Source organism: Calidris pugnax, unplaced genomic scaffold (assembly GCF_001431845.1).
Source record: "Calidris pugnax isolate Ruff unplaced genomic scaffold, ASM143184v1 scaffold129, whole genome shotgun sequence".
Taxonomy (NCBI): Eukaryota; Metazoa; Chordata; class Aves; order Charadriiformes; family Scolopacidae; genus Calidris; species Calidris pugnax.
Genome location: NW_015090856.1, coordinates 1,274,854 through 1,295,682, shown reverse-complemented (window position 1 = coordinate 1,295,682; position 20,829 = coordinate 1,274,854). Strand labels below are relative to the sequence as shown.

The 20,829-nt window shown below is 44.3% G+C and overlaps 2 protein-coding genes across 3 annotated transcripts in view; both read right to left on the bottom strand.

Moving 5' to 3' along the window:
* TMEM52 (transmembrane protein 52) lies at positions 1 to 6,300 on the bottom strand. 2 transcript variants are annotated; one of them, XR_001412257.1, is made up of 5 exons: positions 6,082 to 6,300; positions 5,243 to 5,287; positions 3,076 to 3,245; positions 1,861 to 2,234; positions 1 to 1,812 (listed from the first exon to the last, which is right to left on the bottom strand). XR_001412257.1 is itself a non-coding variant. In XM_014943886.1 (5 exons), exons 2-4 carry the CDS (start codon positions 5,272 to 5,274, stop codon positions 1,915 to 1,917), a joined length of 522 nt encoding a protein of 173 aa, XP_014799372.1. In that variant the 5' UTR covers positions 5,275 to 5,287; positions 6,082 to 6,300; the 3' UTR covers positions 1 to 1,828; positions 1,882 to 1,914. The 2 variants fall into 2 exon arrangements, 1 of the variants encoding a protein (XP_014799372.1); XM_014943886.1 differs by having other exon boundaries at positions 1 to 1,828; positions 1,882 to 2,234.
* Positions 6,301 to 10,598: 4,298 nt separating this feature from the next.
* Positions 10,599 to 20,829, bottom strand: part of CFAP74 (cilia and flagella associated protein 74) — a 49,915-nt gene continuing 39,684 nt past the window's right edge. The window contains exons 27-40 of the mRNA XM_014943881.1: positions 20,528 to 20,635; positions 19,718 to 19,914; positions 18,352 to 18,486; positions 17,836 to 17,945; positions 17,417 to 17,472; positions 16,582 to 16,701; positions 16,211 to 16,363; positions 15,245 to 15,374; positions 14,588 to 14,742; positions 13,339 to 13,477; positions 12,433 to 12,554; positions 11,821 to 11,955; positions 11,027 to 11,149; positions 10,599 to 10,683 (exon numbers count right to left, since the gene is read on the bottom strand). Coding sequence (XP_014799367.1) covers positions 11,036 to 11,149; positions 11,821 to 11,955; positions 12,433 to 12,554; positions 13,339 to 13,477; positions 14,588 to 14,742; positions 15,245 to 15,374; positions 16,211 to 16,363; positions 16,582 to 16,701; positions 17,417 to 17,472; positions 17,836 to 17,945; positions 18,352 to 18,486; positions 19,718 to 19,914; positions 20,528 to 20,635 — 1,674 coding nt within the window. The 3' untranslated portion in view covers positions 10,599 to 10,683; positions 11,027 to 11,035. The remainder of the gene's footprint in view (positions 10,684 to 11,026; positions 11,150 to 11,820; positions 11,956 to 12,432; positions 12,555 to 13,338; positions 13,478 to 14,587; positions 14,743 to 15,244; positions 15,375 to 16,210; positions 16,364 to 16,581; positions 16,702 to 17,416; positions 17,473 to 17,835; positions 17,946 to 18,351; positions 18,487 to 19,717; positions 19,915 to 20,527; positions 20,636 to 20,829) is intronic.

Sequence of the window (20,829 nt, the reverse complement as noted above, 5' to 3'; positions counted from 1 at the left end):
GAGAGAAGAGAAGCAGATTTATTAAACCAATCTTTCCCCGCAACCCGCACAGTAAGCTATATGCAAGTTAAATATAGAACCAACACTCCTCTGGGGAGCCGGGCTCACGAACAGCTCACACGCCATGAATGTGTAACAGAGATTCTAGTCTCAGTCCTCTTGGCTGGCAGAGAGATCTTCATTTTTAAATCATTAGTGCTCATTTCCAGGGTGGCTCTTGCAGCAATGGTTGTCGGAGAACAGTCTTCTAAAAGCTGTGCTAGATTTTGTGCCCACCCCTTTTACCTCTCCTAAATATTTGCAGAAGGTAGCCCCTTTTCACAGCTACCAAAGCAACCTCAGCAAAAATGAAGACCATCAATCATATTCTTGCTGGTGGGAGGTCAGTGAACATTAGCTGCGACCTGGCACTCCCCACTTCAGGTTACGCTTGTTAATAGCACCTCGAGCTTTCACTCCTGCTCTTATCCTGGGGATAATCCCACAGCAATGAAGAATCCTGTAGATTGCTCATGTTCTTAAAGGTAGCCAAATTAGCACCTTGCTAAAAAAGAAAATCACTACTCAGGAGCAGAAAAAAATCATATAATTTGGAACATGGGAGGGGCAAGAAAGGGAAAGAGCTGTCATTTCAAAAAAGGCCTCTCAGAGCCCCTGTTTTTGTCTGGGCTGAGACTGCTGTAATCAACTCCAGGCTCCCAGATTTAAAATGATGGATAGCAGGTACCTTTGCTATCAGCACTTCAGGAAGAATCATCCCTAAAGAGTAATTTTTTGCACTTTGTCCCAGCCTGTATTATGGTATTTTGTATTTTTCCTAGCCCATACTATGGTATTTTGTATTTATAACTTATCCTAGATAAGGCTAGAGCCTGCTTTGTTTCATCCTGCACGTTGCTGAGCTCATCCACAGACTAAACTGGTAAAAGCTGCCAGGAATCTTTGATTTTTTTCTTGTCCTTTCCGACTGAGACCCTGGCACCTGAGCGGATAACAAAGTATAAAGGCATCTTTGCAATTTCTGCTGAATCTTTGAAATACATTAGTAATACTTAACCCTGTGTGCAAGTGTCTCTTTGAGACTAAATTGTACTTTAACTGGCAAAAGTAAGCAGTAAAAGGGTCCCACCCACAAGCCAGCTCATCTTGAAAATAGAAAAAGTTTAAAGATCTAAAAAACTTCAAAAACAATCCCTTCAGGCCCAACATAAAAAAAAAACCCACAACATATCTTTTCTTATCTGTCTCATTCCTTGTCTCTAGTTGTGAAGCACCACTTCATGCCTTTCCCTCCACACACTCTCCTGTCCTCGTTTGCTGTCTCCCTGCAGTTTCAGGAACATGTCCCGTTATGGAGCAATTTGCACTCAGCAATTTGCTGGACAGTTGATGTTCTCAGAAGGAGAGAAACTAGAGAGGCTGCTCAGTGTGACTTGCAAGGATTCCCCTTTCAGCTCCAGTTTGGGAAGCTTCTGTTCTGGAACAACAACTTGCTGTTTGTTCTGTTCTGACTCTTCAGGTGTGTTCCCAAGATGGCAAAATTCTCCTGACCTTTATATGGCCATATGCTGGACACAAGGAATTATTATTATTATTTTTTAATCAGAAGATGAACAAGCATTCATATCCCACTTTTATAGGTATTTTTAAATTGCTCCCCTTTTACTTCATTTCACATCCTTGAAGCAGCTTTACCAGGAGATTACAGCAGTCACAGGAAACATTTCTTCTGACTGACAGATCATCACAAGGGCATGAGAGGAAACATCTTTCTGTCATAACCTGCCTATAAAACCAAACCCTTCACGTCATCTTGAACTCTGACAGTACCTGCCTATAAAACCAAACCCTTCACGTCACCTTGAACTCTGACAGTCCTTCCCTTCCCTTCCTTTTCTCCCCATCAGAAATGAGTCAGAGCTGCGGCTGTTCTTGTGTCGCATCTTCTGGATTTCCTGAATTTGCCTGTGTTGCTGGATCTCTGTTGATGGCATCAGGTGAACGCTGGATGGGACTCAGCCCCCCTGGGGTCACCTCTCCTGGGATGTCACTGAGTTTCTGGCTTTTCCGTGCTCCTTCATTGCACTGTTTACCCCTTTGGACAGCTTCATCGTAAGAAGGTGGCAAGTCCATGGCATAGAGGCTGTAAGCTGGAGGGGACATGGTGTTCTTATCCATATCCACAAATATCGAATGAATCGGGGCAGTCAGAGGGTACTGCCATGAGCTATATGCTGTGAAGAAAAGGAATTTAAAAAAAATTAAACACTTGCATGGAATGCTGATATATAAAAGGCTAATCCTGCATTTCTCCAAGAAATTATCGACTCGTTTTTGTGGTGTCAGAACATATGCACTAGCACAATATACTAAACCCTATCAGTATAGAATTACCAGTGGTAGAATCTATACATTCTCCAAAAGAAAGCAAGCAGAAGAGAAAATGTCTCTGCATATCCCATCCAGTAACTACTGTGGAACACCCGACATGGGACACACGCTTTGTAACAGAGGTAGTTTCAGTTGGGTTTGTACAGGAACAGCTCTGAACAATTCCTCACGTTAGAGATAACTTTTGCTGGAATAGCTGGACAGTGAGGTGGGCAGAAAACTTTAAAAAATGAGGGAATGGTGATAAGAACAGAGTGGGAGACGACATGTAAGAAGTTAACCCACCAGAGACTTTATTTTAACCTCTTGTACAGGAACAGCTCTGAACAATTCCTCACGTTAGAGATAACTTTTGCTGGAATAGCTGGACAGTGAGGTGGGCAGAAAACTTTAAAAAATGAGGGAATGGTGATAAGAACAGATGTGGGAGACGACACGTAAGAGGTTAACCCACCACAGACTTTATTTTAACCTTTATAGTATTAAATCCTACTTGTCTCCTGCACTCACCTACCGTGGGCCCTGATGACCTTCCTTTTTCTCTCTTGCCCACTCTGTGGGGCTGACAGCTGTTCTGGGAGTACGTCCAAAAACCCCCATTATTGCAGGGGCCAGACACAGAATTCTTGGCACATGTTGGACAGCAAAGCCCTGTTGAGTAGTTGGCTTCCAGAGGGTACTTACAGGTGACGGTGCTGTGGGCAGTGCTGTCGCTGTCGATGGCAATAGCTGTCAAGTCGTGAGGGTGCCTGGAGAAGGTCTCCACTGGAGGCCTCTTCTTCCGGCAGCAGAATCGGATGCAGCTCGCTGTGATCCCACAGAGCAGCAGCAGGAACACTGTCAGCAGGAGTAACCTTAGAGAAGGAGGGAGAATACCAAGATTTCATTGCTTCTGTTTACCTTCTTCCAGAGCTGAACAGAATTTCGCTCTGAACAGGTGAAGACAGGCCAGACCTGCTGGGCCCAGTTGGGAATGGGTGCTGAGCTGGAATTAGAAAGTTGGAACACAAACACTGAATCACAAGCTGAAGGAACTCCTGACCAGCGGAACAATCCGTTCTGGCTCACAGATGCCATAATGTTAATTATTCTGGGCTGTATTTGCAGCTTTTATGCAGTGAGAAGGGCTCCACTTTCAACAGTGAGAGTGGGTATGGACTTGGAGGGAAACACAAATACAAACTTTTACAGGTTTAGGGACTATATTTATAAATGAGCACAGAGATCATATTTTGCTGTATGTCTTGAAAATGCAATTCTCTCTCTAGCTATTGTTTAACCAAGTATATTGTTTAACAATTCTGAAATGTTCCTAAGTCGACAGGCTAGTGTTGCAGTTGTTTAACCAAGTATATTGTTTAACAATTCCAAATGTTCCTAAGTCGACAGGCCAGTGTTTCACGTTCTCCTCCCACTTGAAACTCTACCATCCTGTTCCCTAATTTCTCAAATAAACCCCCTCTTCTCCTGAGGCAGGTGAGCAGTAAAACACACCACGAGAGGGTGAAGTAATAAGAAATGCTTGAAAGTCCTGTAAAGAAGTAGGTCCAAGGACAAAGCTGAGGTACATTCATAGCAGCTGGACAGGAATTACCCTGTGACAGATCATGCTCCTGAATTCCTCGTTAGGATTATATCCCACCCTAAATGTGTATAAAAATGGCCTCTGTAGCATTCTATTCCTTTTTTCAAAGCCAAGGTAGTACCTTCCCCTAAGAATCGTGATTCCAAAATAAACTTTTCTTTAATAACTGTTTTATTTAGTTTTACCAAGAGTATATTTCTGTTAGCGTGAGGGTCAGATACACACAAAGGCTACCCTCGGTGCGGAGTGTGGATTTGTGGGCCTCAAACTTCCACAAATTTCATGCATTTTCTTACAAATTACTGTTTTAGAAAAACACCTTCAGGCAACTTAAACCCATGTGTGAGAAGAACTTGCTGCCATGCTGGGACCTGGTGATGGAATGTTCCTCCAGTGCGAGGAGCGTCACCTCATCACCAGCCAGTCGGGGTTTCCTGACACTCCACCAGTGCCATACTGGTGTGTCTGGGAAATGATCGTGCTGCGTAGGCTGCTGCCTCCCAGGGCAGAAATCACCTAGTTAAAGGCATCTCAGCAGCATGAATCTCACCACTAGCTCATTAACTGTCGTGATTTCAACACTGCCTAATTACAGAAGCCTTCTTAAAATATTTCATGTAACTATGTATTTTTAATCCGTTCGATGTATCGGTTCTAAGGAAGCAAAGAATATCAGCCAAAATTAGTCCAGACAGAACGATGGCTAAAAGTAACAGCTCACTGCCATCAAAGTTAAGTTAATCTATTGGCAGGATGCAAACTATAAAAATAATGTTTGGATTCCTGTAACGCATGTGTCAGGCAAGAGATAAATCCACTTGGGACTAGAGTTTACCCTCTTCTTTATCCCTGTTTTCCCCTTTTGAGTCCTGCAGACAGACAGCAAACAGGTCTGTCACCAGCCCGAGCCCAGGATGAAAACACCCCACCAGAAGCCATGGATTTGTGTCCCAGGAGGGGGAGCCCAGGGCTGGGTGTCGGGCTGCGCGGGGCCGAGCTGCACAACTGCCCCTGCCCGGTTTATTTTGGAAACACAAACAACCCCTCAGTGGAACCACAGGAGCTTGGAAAGGAAGGATGACACATCCCTGGTGAATGCCGTGCCCGGCCTGACACCTTATCTCTAACATATTCCACTGGGAGCTTTCCTAAAACTGAGGAGAAACCTTTCCTCCCTCCTGCCTGAGAGAAGAGTGTTCCCATTACCTTCCACCAATTACAGCTCATAATAACTTTCTAGGTTAGTAAGATTAATAATAAACTTACCAGACATACCACAGACTTGTCCAATTAGGCATGTTCTGAGGGCATCTGTGAAGGAAGGTAGATGATTCACTGATTTAAATATCTACAGTCAAACAGTGAATGTGTGATGGGGAATACATTTCATGGGATTTCTGTGGCAAAAAAGGGAAAGCAAGCGGTAAGAGTGGAGAGAAAACCCTTCAGATTTAGTTTCAGAGGACTGTTCTTCGTGGCTGTAACATTACCCCAGCTCAGAACATACAGACAATCCCACCGTAAGGGTTTCTGAGTCAGAAAGTGTTTGTACAAAGTGATATTTTACTGGTGCTTAGGAGAGAAAACACACACGCTGGATTCTCAAAAAACATATCAAAGAGTAATTTAAAGTTAAGAGAGATGAGGCACCTAAAGCCTGAGAACGCCAGCCTGAGACAACTGCCCCTTTGCCTTGGTTATTTTTAAATTGCTTTTTCATAGCTCAAATACACCCAAGAAGTGATTTCTTCAGACCTACTTACAGGACAAGAAAAGGGAAGAAGAGGAGTGGGGCTGCCACAGCTGTACTGTACGTAGGGAATTGCAGGGAATGGATTTCATGGAACAGGACGAGGCTTTTGGCCACAGAAGAGAATTTGCAAATTGCTTTTTCAGAAGATGCCAATTCAGGGTCGGTTTGAAGAGAGGATCGTTCCCCTTAGTGCACAGAGCAAGAACTGAAAACTGGTAACGACCCCAGAGATCACAAAAGCAGCCCTAACAGATGGCCGTCGGTAATTCCTCCTTCCGACCTGAGAATGTCACTCGATGTCGCTGGGAGCAGGTTTGTGGTATCAGACATTTGAAAATAAGCCATTACTCACTGATCGGAGATCTCGCAGGGATCCTCAGAGGAGCAGAGCGACGCCCGGGAGAGGGGGGACGAGAAGCCCCGGCTGAGGGGGGGCCCCAGGAGAAGCAGCGCCTCGTTGGGCTCCTGCCCCCGGGGGGGCGGACACGGCCCCGCTGGGTCTCTCCGCTCCGCCCGGCCACGGCCGCTTCTTCAAGGACGAGCGGCCGCAGCGCCGGGCTCCGAGCGGGGACACGAAAGGGGACACCCGCCCCGGGGGGAGCCCAATAAATCCCCGCCCGGGATCACGCGGGGGCCGGCCCCTCGCCCGGCGGCGGGGGCGAGCGCCGGGTCCCGCTCGGCTCGACCGGCCCCTCCGCAGGCCCGGCGGGAGGGACAGAGCCCCCCCGGCTCCCCCCCGGCAGGGCACGGGAAGGGGGCGGCACGGAGGGACCCCAGCTTCCGAGGTGATGGGAATCGGGGTGATGACGGGACGTGAGTGGGTAAGCAACGAGAAGACAGACTGAAACGTTGAACAGCAGGGGAGCTAATTAACGGGTTATAACGATTTCAGCTGCAGAAAGGGGAAGAGCAACCAACAGACTGGCATTTGGACCTGGCTGTTGAGGGCCCTGATGTCCTCAGAGGTGTGTATGTGGGTGCATATATAAAAGCTCCTCCAGTAACAAGAATGGCACAAAACACAAGGTTTGGTTTGGGTTTAGGCGTGGGTTCTTTGAGACTGTAATGCAACAGGAGAATCTATTTGGATTCAGGTTGCCAGAGGTTTCTTCTATAAGAAAGACGGGTGAGCTCCAATGCACTGGGGGCAATCCCACCATTGGGAGCAACAATGGACACAACTGCTTGGAAGTTCTGGGTTCAACAGCCCATTCTCCAGCCAACATTCCCTACTTTTCTCCATAAGGCTCAGAGCCAGTGTTCCAAGGCTCAGCAGTGGCACGTGGCGTGTGACCGGAGTGTTTCCCTGTGGGGCTGCTCAGCGTCATGGGACCATGGCTCATGTAGGAAAACCTGCATTCGTAAGCGTGAGGCAATCTCTGAAGTCACTGGATCAGCAGAACATGCATTAATAACATGGGTGTGACACTAGCACTTGGTACCCCTCTTCCTTTCTGGTTTAGAAAAGAGCTAGATCTAGCATTTAAGACGTATAAAGATCCTACACGGATGTGAATCGCTTTCTTACTAAACTAGAGATGTGGCAGAGCCAAGAAATATACGTTTGTATTTAGATCCAAATCTGAAAGCACAAGTGTTTGTGTCCAGTGATCATGGAATCATGAATGCACAAGTAACCACAGGTATGAAACTCGGTCTGAAAGCACAAGAGAGGAGCTTAAGCTTCTGGGAAACTCAGCTATATTCCTGAGCTTACATTTTCCTTATTATCCTCACAATAAGGGCTGCATCCCTATTGGGATCCTACAGTAGGGAAACAGAACCAGCAGATCACATGTTTAGAATCCCCTGGCTATTTTGATACCAAACATACAATGATTGTTGATAACCTGCTTTGGAAGCACAGTATTGAACAGGATTCAGTGCTTCTTCAAGGGATCCACCTGCACAATGGCCAGAGCTGCTGCCTTGTGGTAGCTGTGAACTTGGGATTAAGCCATACGAGGAGAATGCAACAGCTCTTCCAGCTCTGTCCTCAAGGAATTACCTACAAACCCACAAGGAATTCCCCAATTTCCACGGGCCTGACAGTGTGCCTGTCAGATCATTGCAAATTTGCACTGTGAAGATTCTAAAGATGCTCAGTGCCAATTAAAAATCTAGCAAAAGTAACTGTGTTAATCCAAATGAAATTATTTTAGTTATTTCTGGTGTAAAAGTCAGATCTATTATTGAATCCTTGACTTGCTCAATGCACATAAGCAAGAGGTTTTAGGCGAGTGAAGAGCCCTGGTGATGAAAGAGCACACAACTGTCCCGGGGTTTAGGCAGGAGTTTCCCATGTCAGGAGGCTTAGTCAAATTTTGGAGTCAGAGTTGTGTTCCAGCCCCAGCAGCGTAGTCTGTTTTACAGGGGATCTGCCTTCCCACTCCAGCTGATTTGATTCTCCCCCTCCCATCAGCCTGTCTTCTCTCCTTGCTCAGGGATTGCTTCACACAGGAGCTGGGCACGTGGCACCACGTGTGCCAGGAGAACAAACCCAATCCATCCCAAAGGAAAATCCAATCCTGCAAGAATCAGCTGTTATGCCCCTAAGAAATCAAATACGGTTACGTTCGAGACCCAAGATAAAATAACAGGTTTTTCTGTCATGAAAGAGAATAAAAACTGTTCAGAGTTCCACAGGTGCTCTGTAGAAGGTCAGCTGCTGTGTTGCAAACATAGTTTTCTTTATTTTCAGTACTCCAGAAATAGCAACCTGTTCTTATTAGCACCGTTGGCCCCTCCCCCTGGAGACAGCGAATACACCGGGCTGTAAGCAGGGGAACTCTGAGCACTGAGAGCCAGAGCCTCACGCTCCCTCCAGGGCTGTGAGATTATTCACAGGAGTTTGCAAGATCAAGTCTAAAGAATGCAGCTACCCACGGGTGGCACTCTGTTACCTTCACAGCCATTCCATGCCATCAACCAGCTTAAGTCAGTTTGTAACTGCTCTTTATACCCTTTATTCTTTCTGAACGCACCAACATAACGCTGAGAGCTTGACCCTCAAACTTCTCCAGCTCATCAGGTGCATCCAGAGCTCTCCAAAGCTGTTAGGAGCCTTCCAGAAACAGTGTCCAATAAATCCTCTTGGTGGGACCAGGTAATCCTTGCATATACACTTTATTTTCCACTTATTAAGCCTTTTTCTCTTTCTTGCAAGCAACCTCTGCACTTTTTCACCATGGTCAGTCTTTACGTGTATTCTTTAATTTTTTTTTTTTTTCAATTTTTTAATCCTTTGGATGCTTTTTTATGATACCTGACCTCTATGAAGTGGAAGATTCCTAAGACAGGGGTGTTATTTGTTGGTAGATAATTTTACACCCCTTTTCAGCACATTATATGGCTATAACTGCTCTTTATACCCTTTATTCTTTCTGAACGCACCAACATAACGCTGAGAGCTTGACCCTCAAACTTCTCCAGCTCATCAGGTGCATCCAGAGCTCTCCAAAGCTGTTAGGAGCCTTCCAGAAACAGTGTCCAATAAATCCTCTTGGTGGGACCAGGTAATCCTTGCATATACACTTTATTTTCCACTTATTAAGCCTTTTTCTCTTTCTTGCAAGCAACCTCTGCACTTTTTCACCATGGTCACAGTCTTTACATGTATTCTTTAATATTTTTTTTCAATTTTTTAATCCTTTGGATGCTTTTTTATGATACCTGACCTCTATGAAGTGGCAGATTCCTAAGACAGGGGTGTTATTTGCTGGTAGATAATTTTACACCCATTTTCAGCACATTATATGGCTCTGAGAGTCTGGAGACTAAATCAGTCCCAGCCATCACTTCTTAGTTTCCCAGAGTGAAATCCAAAGGACCCTCACATAACGAATGTCCCCAAATTAACTACCTGAAACAAACCTTCTCCTCCAGTGCTGCACCCTCCCTCACTTTCTGATACCTTCCCTATCATTAGGTAACTGTTGACTGTGCAGTACTATTTGCCACGTTTTGTGTGGGAGTATTTAACCCCCCGTTTGGGGCTGGGAGGACCATAAGAGCATCAGACACAGCCTCCATTGTCCTCAGCTCCAGCCCAAGCACCCCAGCTGTGTCCCCTCTGGGGACGGCAGCGCTGGTCCTGGCTGGCACCACCACCCCCAGCCCCTGCTCCTCCCAGGGAAGGGCTGTCCCTCCCGCAGCTGCGGGGCTTTACACTCAAGAGTTAAATAACTTCTCAGCCACTTGATCCCTTATTAAATGAGATGGGATCTGAAAGGATCAAACACATCATCCACAGGGAAACAAGGAACCCTCTTCACCCCTTAGACAAGCGGCCTCTATAAACGGGGGAAATTGCTTAAAACACCTCTTGTGACAATTGCTTCCCTGCTTTTTCCTGCAGCCCCACCAGCTTGACACTTTCCCTCAGGGATACTCACAGAAAGGCTGTTTCTATTTTCTTACTGCATCATCTAAATAAGCAATTTTAACAGCTCCACAGGCCAAAAGGCAATGAGCCTTTGGAGCAGTGGCGAGGGAATTTCGGCCCAGACTTAATTCAAGGAAGAGCATGACATAACATTTAAGAGATTATCTGTGTTTCTAGATTTCTGCTAACTTCCCCATCCCCTCATTCACTACTTTTCTTCTTCCCTGAACCAGCTACTGCTTCCTGACGGGAATTAGACCTGCAGAGCATTCCAGCCTCCCCAGTAACAGGCAGAAATCCACCCCAAGTCAGAATTGAGAGAAAAGCAAATGTAGAAATCCAGAGTTCCTGGACAGCCGTCATCTAGGGCAAGTGTCTAATTAACCACATCCAGAGATTCAGGGAAGAGCACGGTCACTATTTCCTCCCTGACCATGTGTCAGCAGGAAGATTTCACAGCGCACTGTAAGAATGACTGCCCAAGCCATGTTGAGGAGGCTTGAATAAGAAGGTTTATTCTGGTCTTAAGAGGGCAAAAGTCAAGGATTTTCCAAATCCATTAAGATGCATCTGAAATTGGAAAAAGACATTTTGCTTGAAACTCATCCATGTAGATATAAAAAGATACTTCTCCTGAGGGAATGTCCACCTTTGGAAAACATCTATTTGGGTCCCTTGTTAATTCTTTCTTCTACCACAAGGTTATTGTCAAAGTCAGCTTGAAAATGAAGCTCGTGGAGCCAGAGTTTACAGAGAATTTTTTTGGGGGGGGAAAAGCAGAAATATTACATGTCACCTTCCTTCCTGCTTGCAAATCTGTGAGGGGAGCAGGGAATCTCAAAATTGTTCCACGTTTCAACCGAGCTCCAAGGATGTCCCAGTAACATAAGCCTCCATCCTCCTTTCCACTCACCTCGGTTCCTCACTCACTGGGAGCACACGCAGACACCACTTTTGCCATGAAGACGATTTGATAAGTTTCCTTAATGTCACTTCTTAAGGTCAGGAGGGCTGTCACAAGCAGAGGGTCATCAGCCTACCAAAAAAATCCACACATAAAACCAACCTATTTATTTGTACATGGAACAGATGAGTTGATGAAGTTCTAAACCACGGATTTCACATCTTAGCTATAAATTGCCTCTTCCCACCGTGGTGGCACTTTCCCCACAATGCTCGTACTGCAGTAAGTGGCAATGACTAAGCATCCTATCATCTCCAGAGAGCTACAGATATTGTCACCTCACTCCAGCCATGACAACTGGGCACAGCAGCAGCAGAGGACACGGCAGGGAGGGTTGGGGAAGCACTGGATCCCATTACCCACCGCTCAGTAATAAATCATGTGTAACGGCCAGTGGTTACCAAGAGGCACAACGTCACCATGACACATCTCACCAGGAACTCTGTTGCCTTATTTCAGCACATGATAGCAGTAATCTCTTCATTTTGGAAGAGGCCACTCATCCTGCCATCCCACACGTGGCTCCCAACAAAAAAGCAGGGGAGTCCATTCTTTCATTCTCCATAAATAGCCAAGAAGATGAATCAGGAAGGGCAATCACAGCCCTGAAGAGAAGTTGGGACAAAATGGCAGAAGCAGCCAAGGAAACAGGGTTCATAAAGTGGAAAAAAAAATATATAAATATATCAAAGAGGCCCCCCCGACTTCCAGGAAGAGAGAGAGGCTGCAGAACGGCCACTCACGCGACAGCCGGCAGGTGGCAGCCAAGAGACACCGATGCGTCGCACTTGCCCACGCTCCACCCTTCCCTTGGTGGCCTCGATGGTGAATCCCTTCTGCTGCAGGAGCGGGGGGGCCTCCAGACTGAACTCCAGCTTCTAGGAGAGACACAGACACACACACAGTGCACCCTCAGCACAGCCCCTCTGCTCCTGCACACGCCTGCCCTGCCCAGACACTCTGCGCAGGCCCAGGGGTTCCCAAATTCCTTCTGCCCTTTGAAACTGCCAGTATCCGGCTTGTTCTGTGTGTCAAGTTGTCACAATACACTAAACTAACAGGTTCAGAGCTGCACTTCAGTTCTGTGCTCGTATTTCTGAACTGGGAAAACAACCTGCTAAATTAATTTTGTTGCTCACTTAACATGATACTACTAATTCCTTATATTAGTCCCTGAAAATTAACCCTCTCTCTTCAAACACCTCTGCTTTTATAACGTAAAGTTTATCAGAAACCTTGAAAGCTATATTTTTCAACTTACAGGCTGAATTTTGGACAGAAAGAACTAGTAGCCATTTGCACACTGTCACAACTCCTTACAGTGTCTGAGAGAAAACCACACTTATTTCCTTCACCTTTTTAGATGCAAGCTGTGTGAGTATGGATCCGACCCGCAGCTCCGCCGTTGCTGGCACTGGAGGACTCTCTCCCTCGAAGCACTCCAGAGCCAGGAGAATGGACTTCACTGGTTTTTGCTCTACACAAATAGAGAGTGAACTCCTAGACAGTCAACACTGAGTGATTATCAGTTAAGCACAAATTACTCCAGGATGGTTCAAAACCAAGCGATGTTGTAGCAAATTCATGAGTCAGCATAGATAAGGAGATGCTTCTAAGAGAGTTAGTGAAGAATTAAGCAAAAGGAGGTTTTGCACAATTTGCAATTTGAAACTGTAACTTAATTGTTTACCAAGTTTCATGCTTGTTTTCTAGCCCATATACTGTGTGTACAATATTCCTACTTGTGCATGGTGTGTAGTTGGATATATTTATACCTCAAGAGAGGCAGGAGTTGCTTATACACTGTCTCTGAACACAGACCCTGTCCAAAGAAATTAAGGAAGGATGAATTCAAGCCCCTGAAAGCGTGTCTGTTTCGTAACAGTGCAATGGGGAGAGCCCAGGATATGTTATTATATATGAAATAATTTTATAAATATTTAGTACAAGTCAGAGAAGGGGCAGAAAGCAAGTACATCTTAATACTTTGTAGTAGTATTAAATCATAATCATTTTTTGCAAGGTAAGTTGCAAAGATAGAAGACCATCATTAACTGCAATAAAATCAAGATAAAAGCTTCCCTTAAGAGACAGTTTCCTTCCTTTTTTGTGTGTTATGAATACAGGCTGTACCATAACGCTTAACTTTTCCAGAATCAGAACAAATATCTTCAATTTACTTTTTCTTAAGGGCTGAGGAACATGCCCTTGTCTTATCATTTCCTGTTTTGAAATAAAGTGTAAGTGGCAGCACTTCATACCCCCTGCTCGTGCTTTCTGCGGTGCCGTGGGTGATGTTACAGCCAAGGACTCAAGGGGCACATCAAGGGGAACCCCCCCCTCCACAAACATGGGGTGGTCTCTTGCTGCACCCTTCAGGTGGATCACGTGGGCTGGTTCCTGTAGAGGAGAAGAACACTTCAATGGGGGTTACAGCTTCGGTACCGCTGTAACAGCAACACCGGCTGGTTCCTGTAGAGGAGAAGAACACTTCAAATGGGGGTTACAGTTTATGTACTGCTGTAACGGCAACACCAACACAACAGCATGGGTTGCATAGCAATGATGACATCATCTGCCTATACAATAAACACCAGGAGGCCCCATACTCCTACACAGCCATCCTGTGCCCTCCCCTTCTCTCGTCCACTCGGGCACTTCTGTTTTAAACAGCCTTTCACCCTCGAGCAACCTGCCTAAGGAAGGGACTGGGCAAACTATTTATACTAAAGCCACTAAAAGAGGGAACACTCATCTGCTGCCAAACCTGGCTGAAGTTTGTGAACTAGGACCAGTCTCCATTCATCGTCAGCTCATTCTCATTGCATTCTGAACCCTAATTCCAAAGATAATCAAAACTTGCAAGGAGAGAAACAGGACTTTATTTGCTGACTGCCGGTGTCTGCAGTGCCTGCTGACAGTCATTAGCTGGCACTCTCCAGTAACTTTTGGCCAGCCTCTTGGCACAGGGCATGAAGCCCCCGCTGTGCTGCAGCCTGTCCATCCTGCCCTGGGCTGGCTGAGCCCTACTGCTGCTCCACAGATGGGACCTCCTTCCTCACGCTGGGTGAGAGCAGGAGCAGCCTCCTGGTACCCAGTGCCCGTCCCTGTGCGGGCACCGCTCCGCTCCCGCTGTCATTAAATGCTCCTTGTGGAGAAGCCCTCTGTGCTGTGCTCAGCAGTGTGGCTGCCACCCTCCTGCCACCACCTCCCCTCTACACCCTGCAGACAGCTGGGCACAAGACAGGACCGAATCCCAAGTCACTGTTGTTATGAATTAATAATATTTAAAACCTGACCAGAATCCCAAGTCACTGTTGTTATGAATTAATATTTAAAACCTGACCAAAAGTCAGTGGGCCCCAAACCTGCCATCTCCTACCTGCATCAGCATACCTAATGAACATAATACAATTATTTGAAACTCCTACTAAGACCCATGCTGATAAAAATCACTGTAGGTCATATTTAGACTTTGATTTCATAATCCAGGTGCGTCGATTGTCTCACCTTGCCAAAGAGCATAACCTTGAGGCAGTCAGAATAGCACAGACTTTCGTGGTCAGGGCTGAAAGTAACAGTAAAATCCTGACTCTTCCCAGCAACAATCTCTCCTTCTGCTGGAAAGATGCTGAACACACTTAAGCCATTATAGTTTTGTGTTTCTGGTAAATAAAAATAAGGATATGAATAAGAAAGGAGGACAGCTTCATTTTACTTCTTCATATATTTTAAATCAATTTAATTTTTGTTGGAACAGCAAATAAATAAGACCTGATGCAAAACAGGGTGTCAGAAATACCAGATAAATCCATCTGTCAGTTTAATATCATTCATCTCTAGAGGACCTGAAGAAGCATCACCAAACCCTTCACATATCCTAAAGCGCTTTTAGAGAGATGGACATCCCTACAAACAACCTTTAATACCCAATTTCAGTGTGGGTTTATTTAGATTCCAAGACTGTCTCCTTACTTGTGGGTATTTGCTCAGGCTTACAGCTACCCCTATGGAAAGAACTAGAGCAGCTCCTACTGGGGAAACATAATTATGTCTTTAATTTCAGTGAGGTGATGCCACAGGTTTTGACAGTTGTGTAGATCTAACAGGACACAGTAACGCTGCTTTAGTAACAAAAGTAAAAAAAGGAAAAGGAAAAAAAATTACCAACAAGCTCTGTTCTTTGCGAAGGGGACGTAATAAAGGATGGAATTTTCTGCTGATCTTTGTCCCTTGTTGATGAGAGGGAATCCAGTTGCATGGAGTATGGCAGGGTCACTGGGGAGGTGTTCTGTATCTGATGACATTAATTTACACATCAGCTTTTCATTAAGAAAATGGATTCTCAAGCTGTAGGACCCATATTTTGTGACTGGGCTGAATTTATTTTGCTGTGTTCCTGTATAATTGTGTGCCCAGGTGCTGCCAAAAGCACACGTTATGGCCACCCCTAATGAGCCATGTCAACCTCCACCCCCCAATTAAAAGGACCAGGCTCCTTTTAAGAGTCTTACAGCGAGTAATATATTTTAGTTATTGACATATTTAGACAAGATCTGAGAGAAGAAAATTTATGCCTAGATCTTGTCCTGTTCCTGAGTCTGGGGAAGTTTGCTGTATGTGGGGGAGTGATGGGGTTAAGCCTGTACTGGGGCAGCCTCTCGGTTCTGTGTTTCACCAGGTGCCTCTGTCAGGGCTTCCTGGGCACAGAGTGACCTCAGCTGTGACAGCAGCGATGGACAGAGTACAGAAAAAGAATAAATATTTCTAATAGGGTAAAATCAAAGCCATTTCTGACTCCACATCCCTCTGCACACTGGCTACATCTGCAGAGATCACACGGACCATTTCCATCCCTCTGCACACTGGCTACATCTGCAGAAATCATACAGACCATTTTTTTTTTCTTTTCTAGAAAGTACTGGATCTCTATTTTATTTTCTTTTTTACAGGCTGCAGGCAGGACAGCAGCAGGTAACAAGATCCTCCTGCACAGCTTTGTTACTTTTGGCCTGAAACTGTCTCCGTGTCCAATCACTCTGCCAGATGTGCTTTTGTCTACAGTTTGTCCCTCTACAGAACTCCTCCCAGAAATTGCCGATGTGTTTTCTGGTTCAGCACAGGGGGATTTACCTTGAAGGTGGCAGTCCTCTTCTCTCCAGCTAGGACATATCCCACGTCGAGTACTTCTCCCACAGAGCAAACAATTGTTGGCATCACCCCACGACCAGTGATCTTTAGGGTGAGACCGGTTTTTGCCGTCCGGATGTCCAGCACATCAAAAAACTGCCAAGAGGATGTCTGCATCAGCCCTTCTGCTGAAGGAAAACACCCCCACCCCTCCCACAAATGGGCCATTACTACTGCATTTAGTGTATAAACAAAAATCCAAGTGTTTTTCTTATTTTTATACAGCCTCATCCCAGTTCAGCATTATGGACATATTACACAGCCTGTTGCATCTCTCCTCTTTTCCCCCCGTTACTCTGGTATCTGTTACTCACCCATTCATTGCCATGTGGACAGAAGGAGATGACGAGGGTTTTATTTTCACCTGGCTCAAGCATTTTAACTGCTCTGACCAACAGGAAGGGCCCATTGGGATTCAGAACTGAGAATCCGAGCTAAAATAGTGCAGCTCAAGGAAAAGAGTTTAGAAACAAACATTGGGGAAAAAGATACAAAAACAGATTCCAGCTACTGTTTAGACCAAAGATGTATAAACCAAGCGTCTGTAAGCTTTTTCAGAGATCAATCACTAAGAGAACAGAAGAACTAATCCAATTATTTTTTTCCACAGAATTCAAATAGTTAGAAGATCCTTTTCCAGTTAAGAAAAGCTCTATGTAACTCCGTGTTCAGGTTTTGCCTGGAAAGGGTCATTAACACCCTGAGACCAGGGACGTGCCTTCTCCTGTGTTATCCCACAGCTTAACCCAGACACACCAGTGCAGCAGCACCTTCCCACAGGTATTCAGGAATTCAGAGCAGCATCGTGCAAAACTGAGTTGTTGGTTCTGTTTCACACATCTGTCATCCTGAACTGAAACTGCCTTTGTCATCAGCACCTTATACTCCTTAGAAACTGGTTAATTGCTTCTCAAGTCTGGCGCTCTGCGGAATCCTTGCCAGTTAAGAGAAAAAAAATTAGCTTTCCAGTAGGTTACCTGTGAGTCTATTCCTCACATCACCTCCTGCCTCACTCCAAAAGATGTGTATTAACTCTGAAATTTGCTACCTCCTACTTACTTTAGTGTCAAACAGTTCCTCCTACAGGTAACGTGTCAAATTAACCACAAACAAATGGCAGATTAAAATACATGTTCCAAACAAGGATACTTCCACCCGCTCCAGGGAGATGTTCTGTATTGTAATTTGCTTCATCGTTCTGTGGCCTGAGAGGAATGAAAACATTTCCAGAAGTGAGGATGCTCCCTCATGCACTACCATTCCTCCTTTTTGCTCATCCTTCTCCCTGGGCCAAACATTCATTCCATTTCTATGGCTAATGCATGAGTCAAAGCTTTCAAATTTGGACAGAGATTCTGATTCCATGTTTTGGGATCAAGACTGCTTTTTACGTGCCTCAGTTGGCCAGATCAGCTACTAATTTTTCACCTAAATATCTCTTTTGGGGCTAATTTCTACACTGACTTTTGAAAAATCAACTGAATAATGTAAAAGAAAATGCAGAACCATGTTCAGAAGAAATTAACATCAGACAGAAAAAATTCAAAGCTTGAATTCAAATTTCATACCTACTGCAACGTCACCAAAATTCACTGTGTTTTTTCCATGATCTGAAGTGACCACAACAGATGGTGCTACAGCGGGACAGTGCAGCTCCAGGTACAGGGTGTTGTAGGGGCTGGAGAGACAGAAAAAGGATATTTGCTTTTGGATAATACACAAAAACTATTGTCAAAAACCTGTTCTTACTCTGTTCATATCCTAGGAGGACATCTTTAAAGTTGCAATTACAAAATAATACATAATTTTTCATGGCTGACTTCTTTATGTGTGCCCAAGCAGAAAGATCATCTACATCTGGCTTCATTTTTTAAATACAACTATTCTTTAAGCTGCTTTGCTATTCATGTGTTTGATTCTTATCCAACTAGTGGGTTGTAAGCATGAGTTTCTACCACTGACCTATGATGTAATTAAGATCAGAAAATAAATTTCCTCCCCAAATGAGTAAAATTCACGTGCCTGCCATTTCCCTCCCAAATTCCCCAAACTGCCAGGAATCACAAATATCTGATCACAGATACCTGTAGCTCAAGTTTCCGGAGCCTTTCTTTTCATCGATACATCCACTCGCAACAAAGCACGGTATGATGTATTTTTCAAACCTCCCCCTGAAATTTCTCCTCAGGAAAGCCTGGGCTGCCATATAAGCATCAGAACTAGAAAATGCAGGAATAAGAGTCATCTCAGTGAGAGAGCAAGAAAAAAAATAAATCAAATAAATGTCTACTGAGCTATTTGTGTTTCCTGTTTCTTAGTCATACATTCAAAATTGAACATAACAGTGAAACTAAGCAACTGTCTTGATGCACTGTGATAGACCCACCCTACTAAGAGGTTTGCTTTTCTTGCCAAAAGAAATGAAAATTATAAACCCAGGTAATAGATGTTATACTAAAGATTGAAAAATCCTCAATACAGTTCCCTTATGCTGAATACTTCAAGTATCCCAGTGTCTTTCAGTATTTCTACATCATTTCAATCATATGTGAACACATGTGATCACATTTCTGTAATGCAATATGCCAAGCAATACTTCATAATTGGAGTCTAAAAATAGAAATTTTATTTTTGAGCCGTACTGAAAGTATTAAAAAAATGTAATTAATAGATTGCAATGAACATGGGATTTTAGTCAAAAATATCCAACATCCAGAACAACTAATGCCTGGTGTTTAAGCATGTATTTACTTCCAAGCATTGCTAAGTTCCTCCAATTAGGCAGAAGTGTGGTTCTAAGAAGTTGATTATCTGACAAACAAGAGACCTCAAGCATCAGATTTTGCATTTAAGTATCCAAGTTTCTAGAGAGCACAAATTATTAATGTTAATTCTCACTGAGGCACACATACTGTAAAATGGCCATTTAAAATGCCATTTTACAGAATCACGACATTTCCAGGGCTGAAGATGACCATGACTAATATAACGGACTATGTAAGACCTTAAAATAAAATAAATTTAACCCAAAGCCATGGCTATGGGCCCTCAGATGGCTGCCATCTGTATTCGGTCTGTGAGACCTCTTCAGAAAAGGTCTATGAGGAGTAGCTTCTTTTGGTAACTAAGTTGAGCTTTCTAGTTGCCCTTTAAAATAACACCCTCCTTGGTTCAGCCAAATTTCCCCAAAGAGCCCCATCTCCCTCTTTCTGAGCTGTTCTTTGAAGTCTTCAATCCCTCTGATGCATAAAGGGATTCTTTGCCTACACGAGAGGGTACAGCTGTGTGGCTTAAAAGCAGCGCTAATTTTGGAAACAGCCTTTGCAACACAGCTAAAGCTATTTCTTCTCTCCAGTTTGCTTTCTTCTCCACCTATAGGCTTTAGTAGATTTATTAAACCATTTAAAGACAACGTTGTCTGTGTAGTACAAGATGCTTTTGCTGACTTACTCAGGCTTTAACTCTTCATATTTTGGGCGTTCAGAGCTCTGGAGAGAAGTTGGGTGTTTGCTGCCTCCATCCCTTGGCAGCTGCCGGGCAGATTGCTGTCTGGACATGGGAATGGTTGATTTCTTTCCCTCTTTTTTTTCATCTTTCTTTCTTTTCTTCAAATACACACAGGGAGACGTTATCTGCTGAGGGTCATCCTTGGAATCCAGAGAAGACACCAGTTTAGAAATACACAGTCCCTGGCCCAAGGATACAGAGCCTTGTATGTGGTGGGGGGTGACAGGTTGCTTGAAGCAAGGGAACAGCAGTGGGATTATGGTCACAAGCCACAGACATGGGAGTTATTACACACATTTCCAGTAACAAAATTAAATTGAAAGGGGCATATTTTACCCCAGAATTCCTCTATTGGAGCAAATACAAGACTCATAGGAATTTTACTTATTTATCTCATAATGAAAGACAACCATAGGTGCTCACATAAATTAACTCACAGCATTGCATGTGAAGTCCATTTATGTTGTAAATCTGCACAAAATGTAGAATGGTTTTTTTAGAAGCACTTGCAAGGAAGTCCTCTAGGAATACTTTTGAAATTGTTAGCAGGAAATAAAGTCATTGCTCAGTGAACAGGCTACACATTAATGCAAGAGCAGAGTCATTCTCTTGCCCTTTATAGGCAGGTCTTGCATGGATCAGGAGTTTGGGCTTCATCAATATGCAAATAATTTTATGATAAAAATACCATCCAGAAACAAATATGTGGAAGTACGAGATCAAGAGCACGTGCTTGTTCTTAGTGTTCCTTACTTGCATTTCTGCCCCTGCTGCAGCTGCTCTGCAGAGCCTCCGAACTGCCTCTTCTCTGATCTGCTGATCCGACAGCGTTGGGCTGAAGGACACTTGAATCAAGCTTTTCTGGGAGCGAGAGCACAGACAAGAATGAGAGGCAAAATCCAGCCCTCAAACATGTTTTATACCTAAAACACTCAATAGGAGCACGTACTTGTCAGCAAAAAATTAACAAACTTGGTTAATTAAGTTAATTAAAATTAACTTGGTGGTGCTCAGTTAACAGTTGGACTTGATCTTAAAGTGTCTTTAACCAAAAT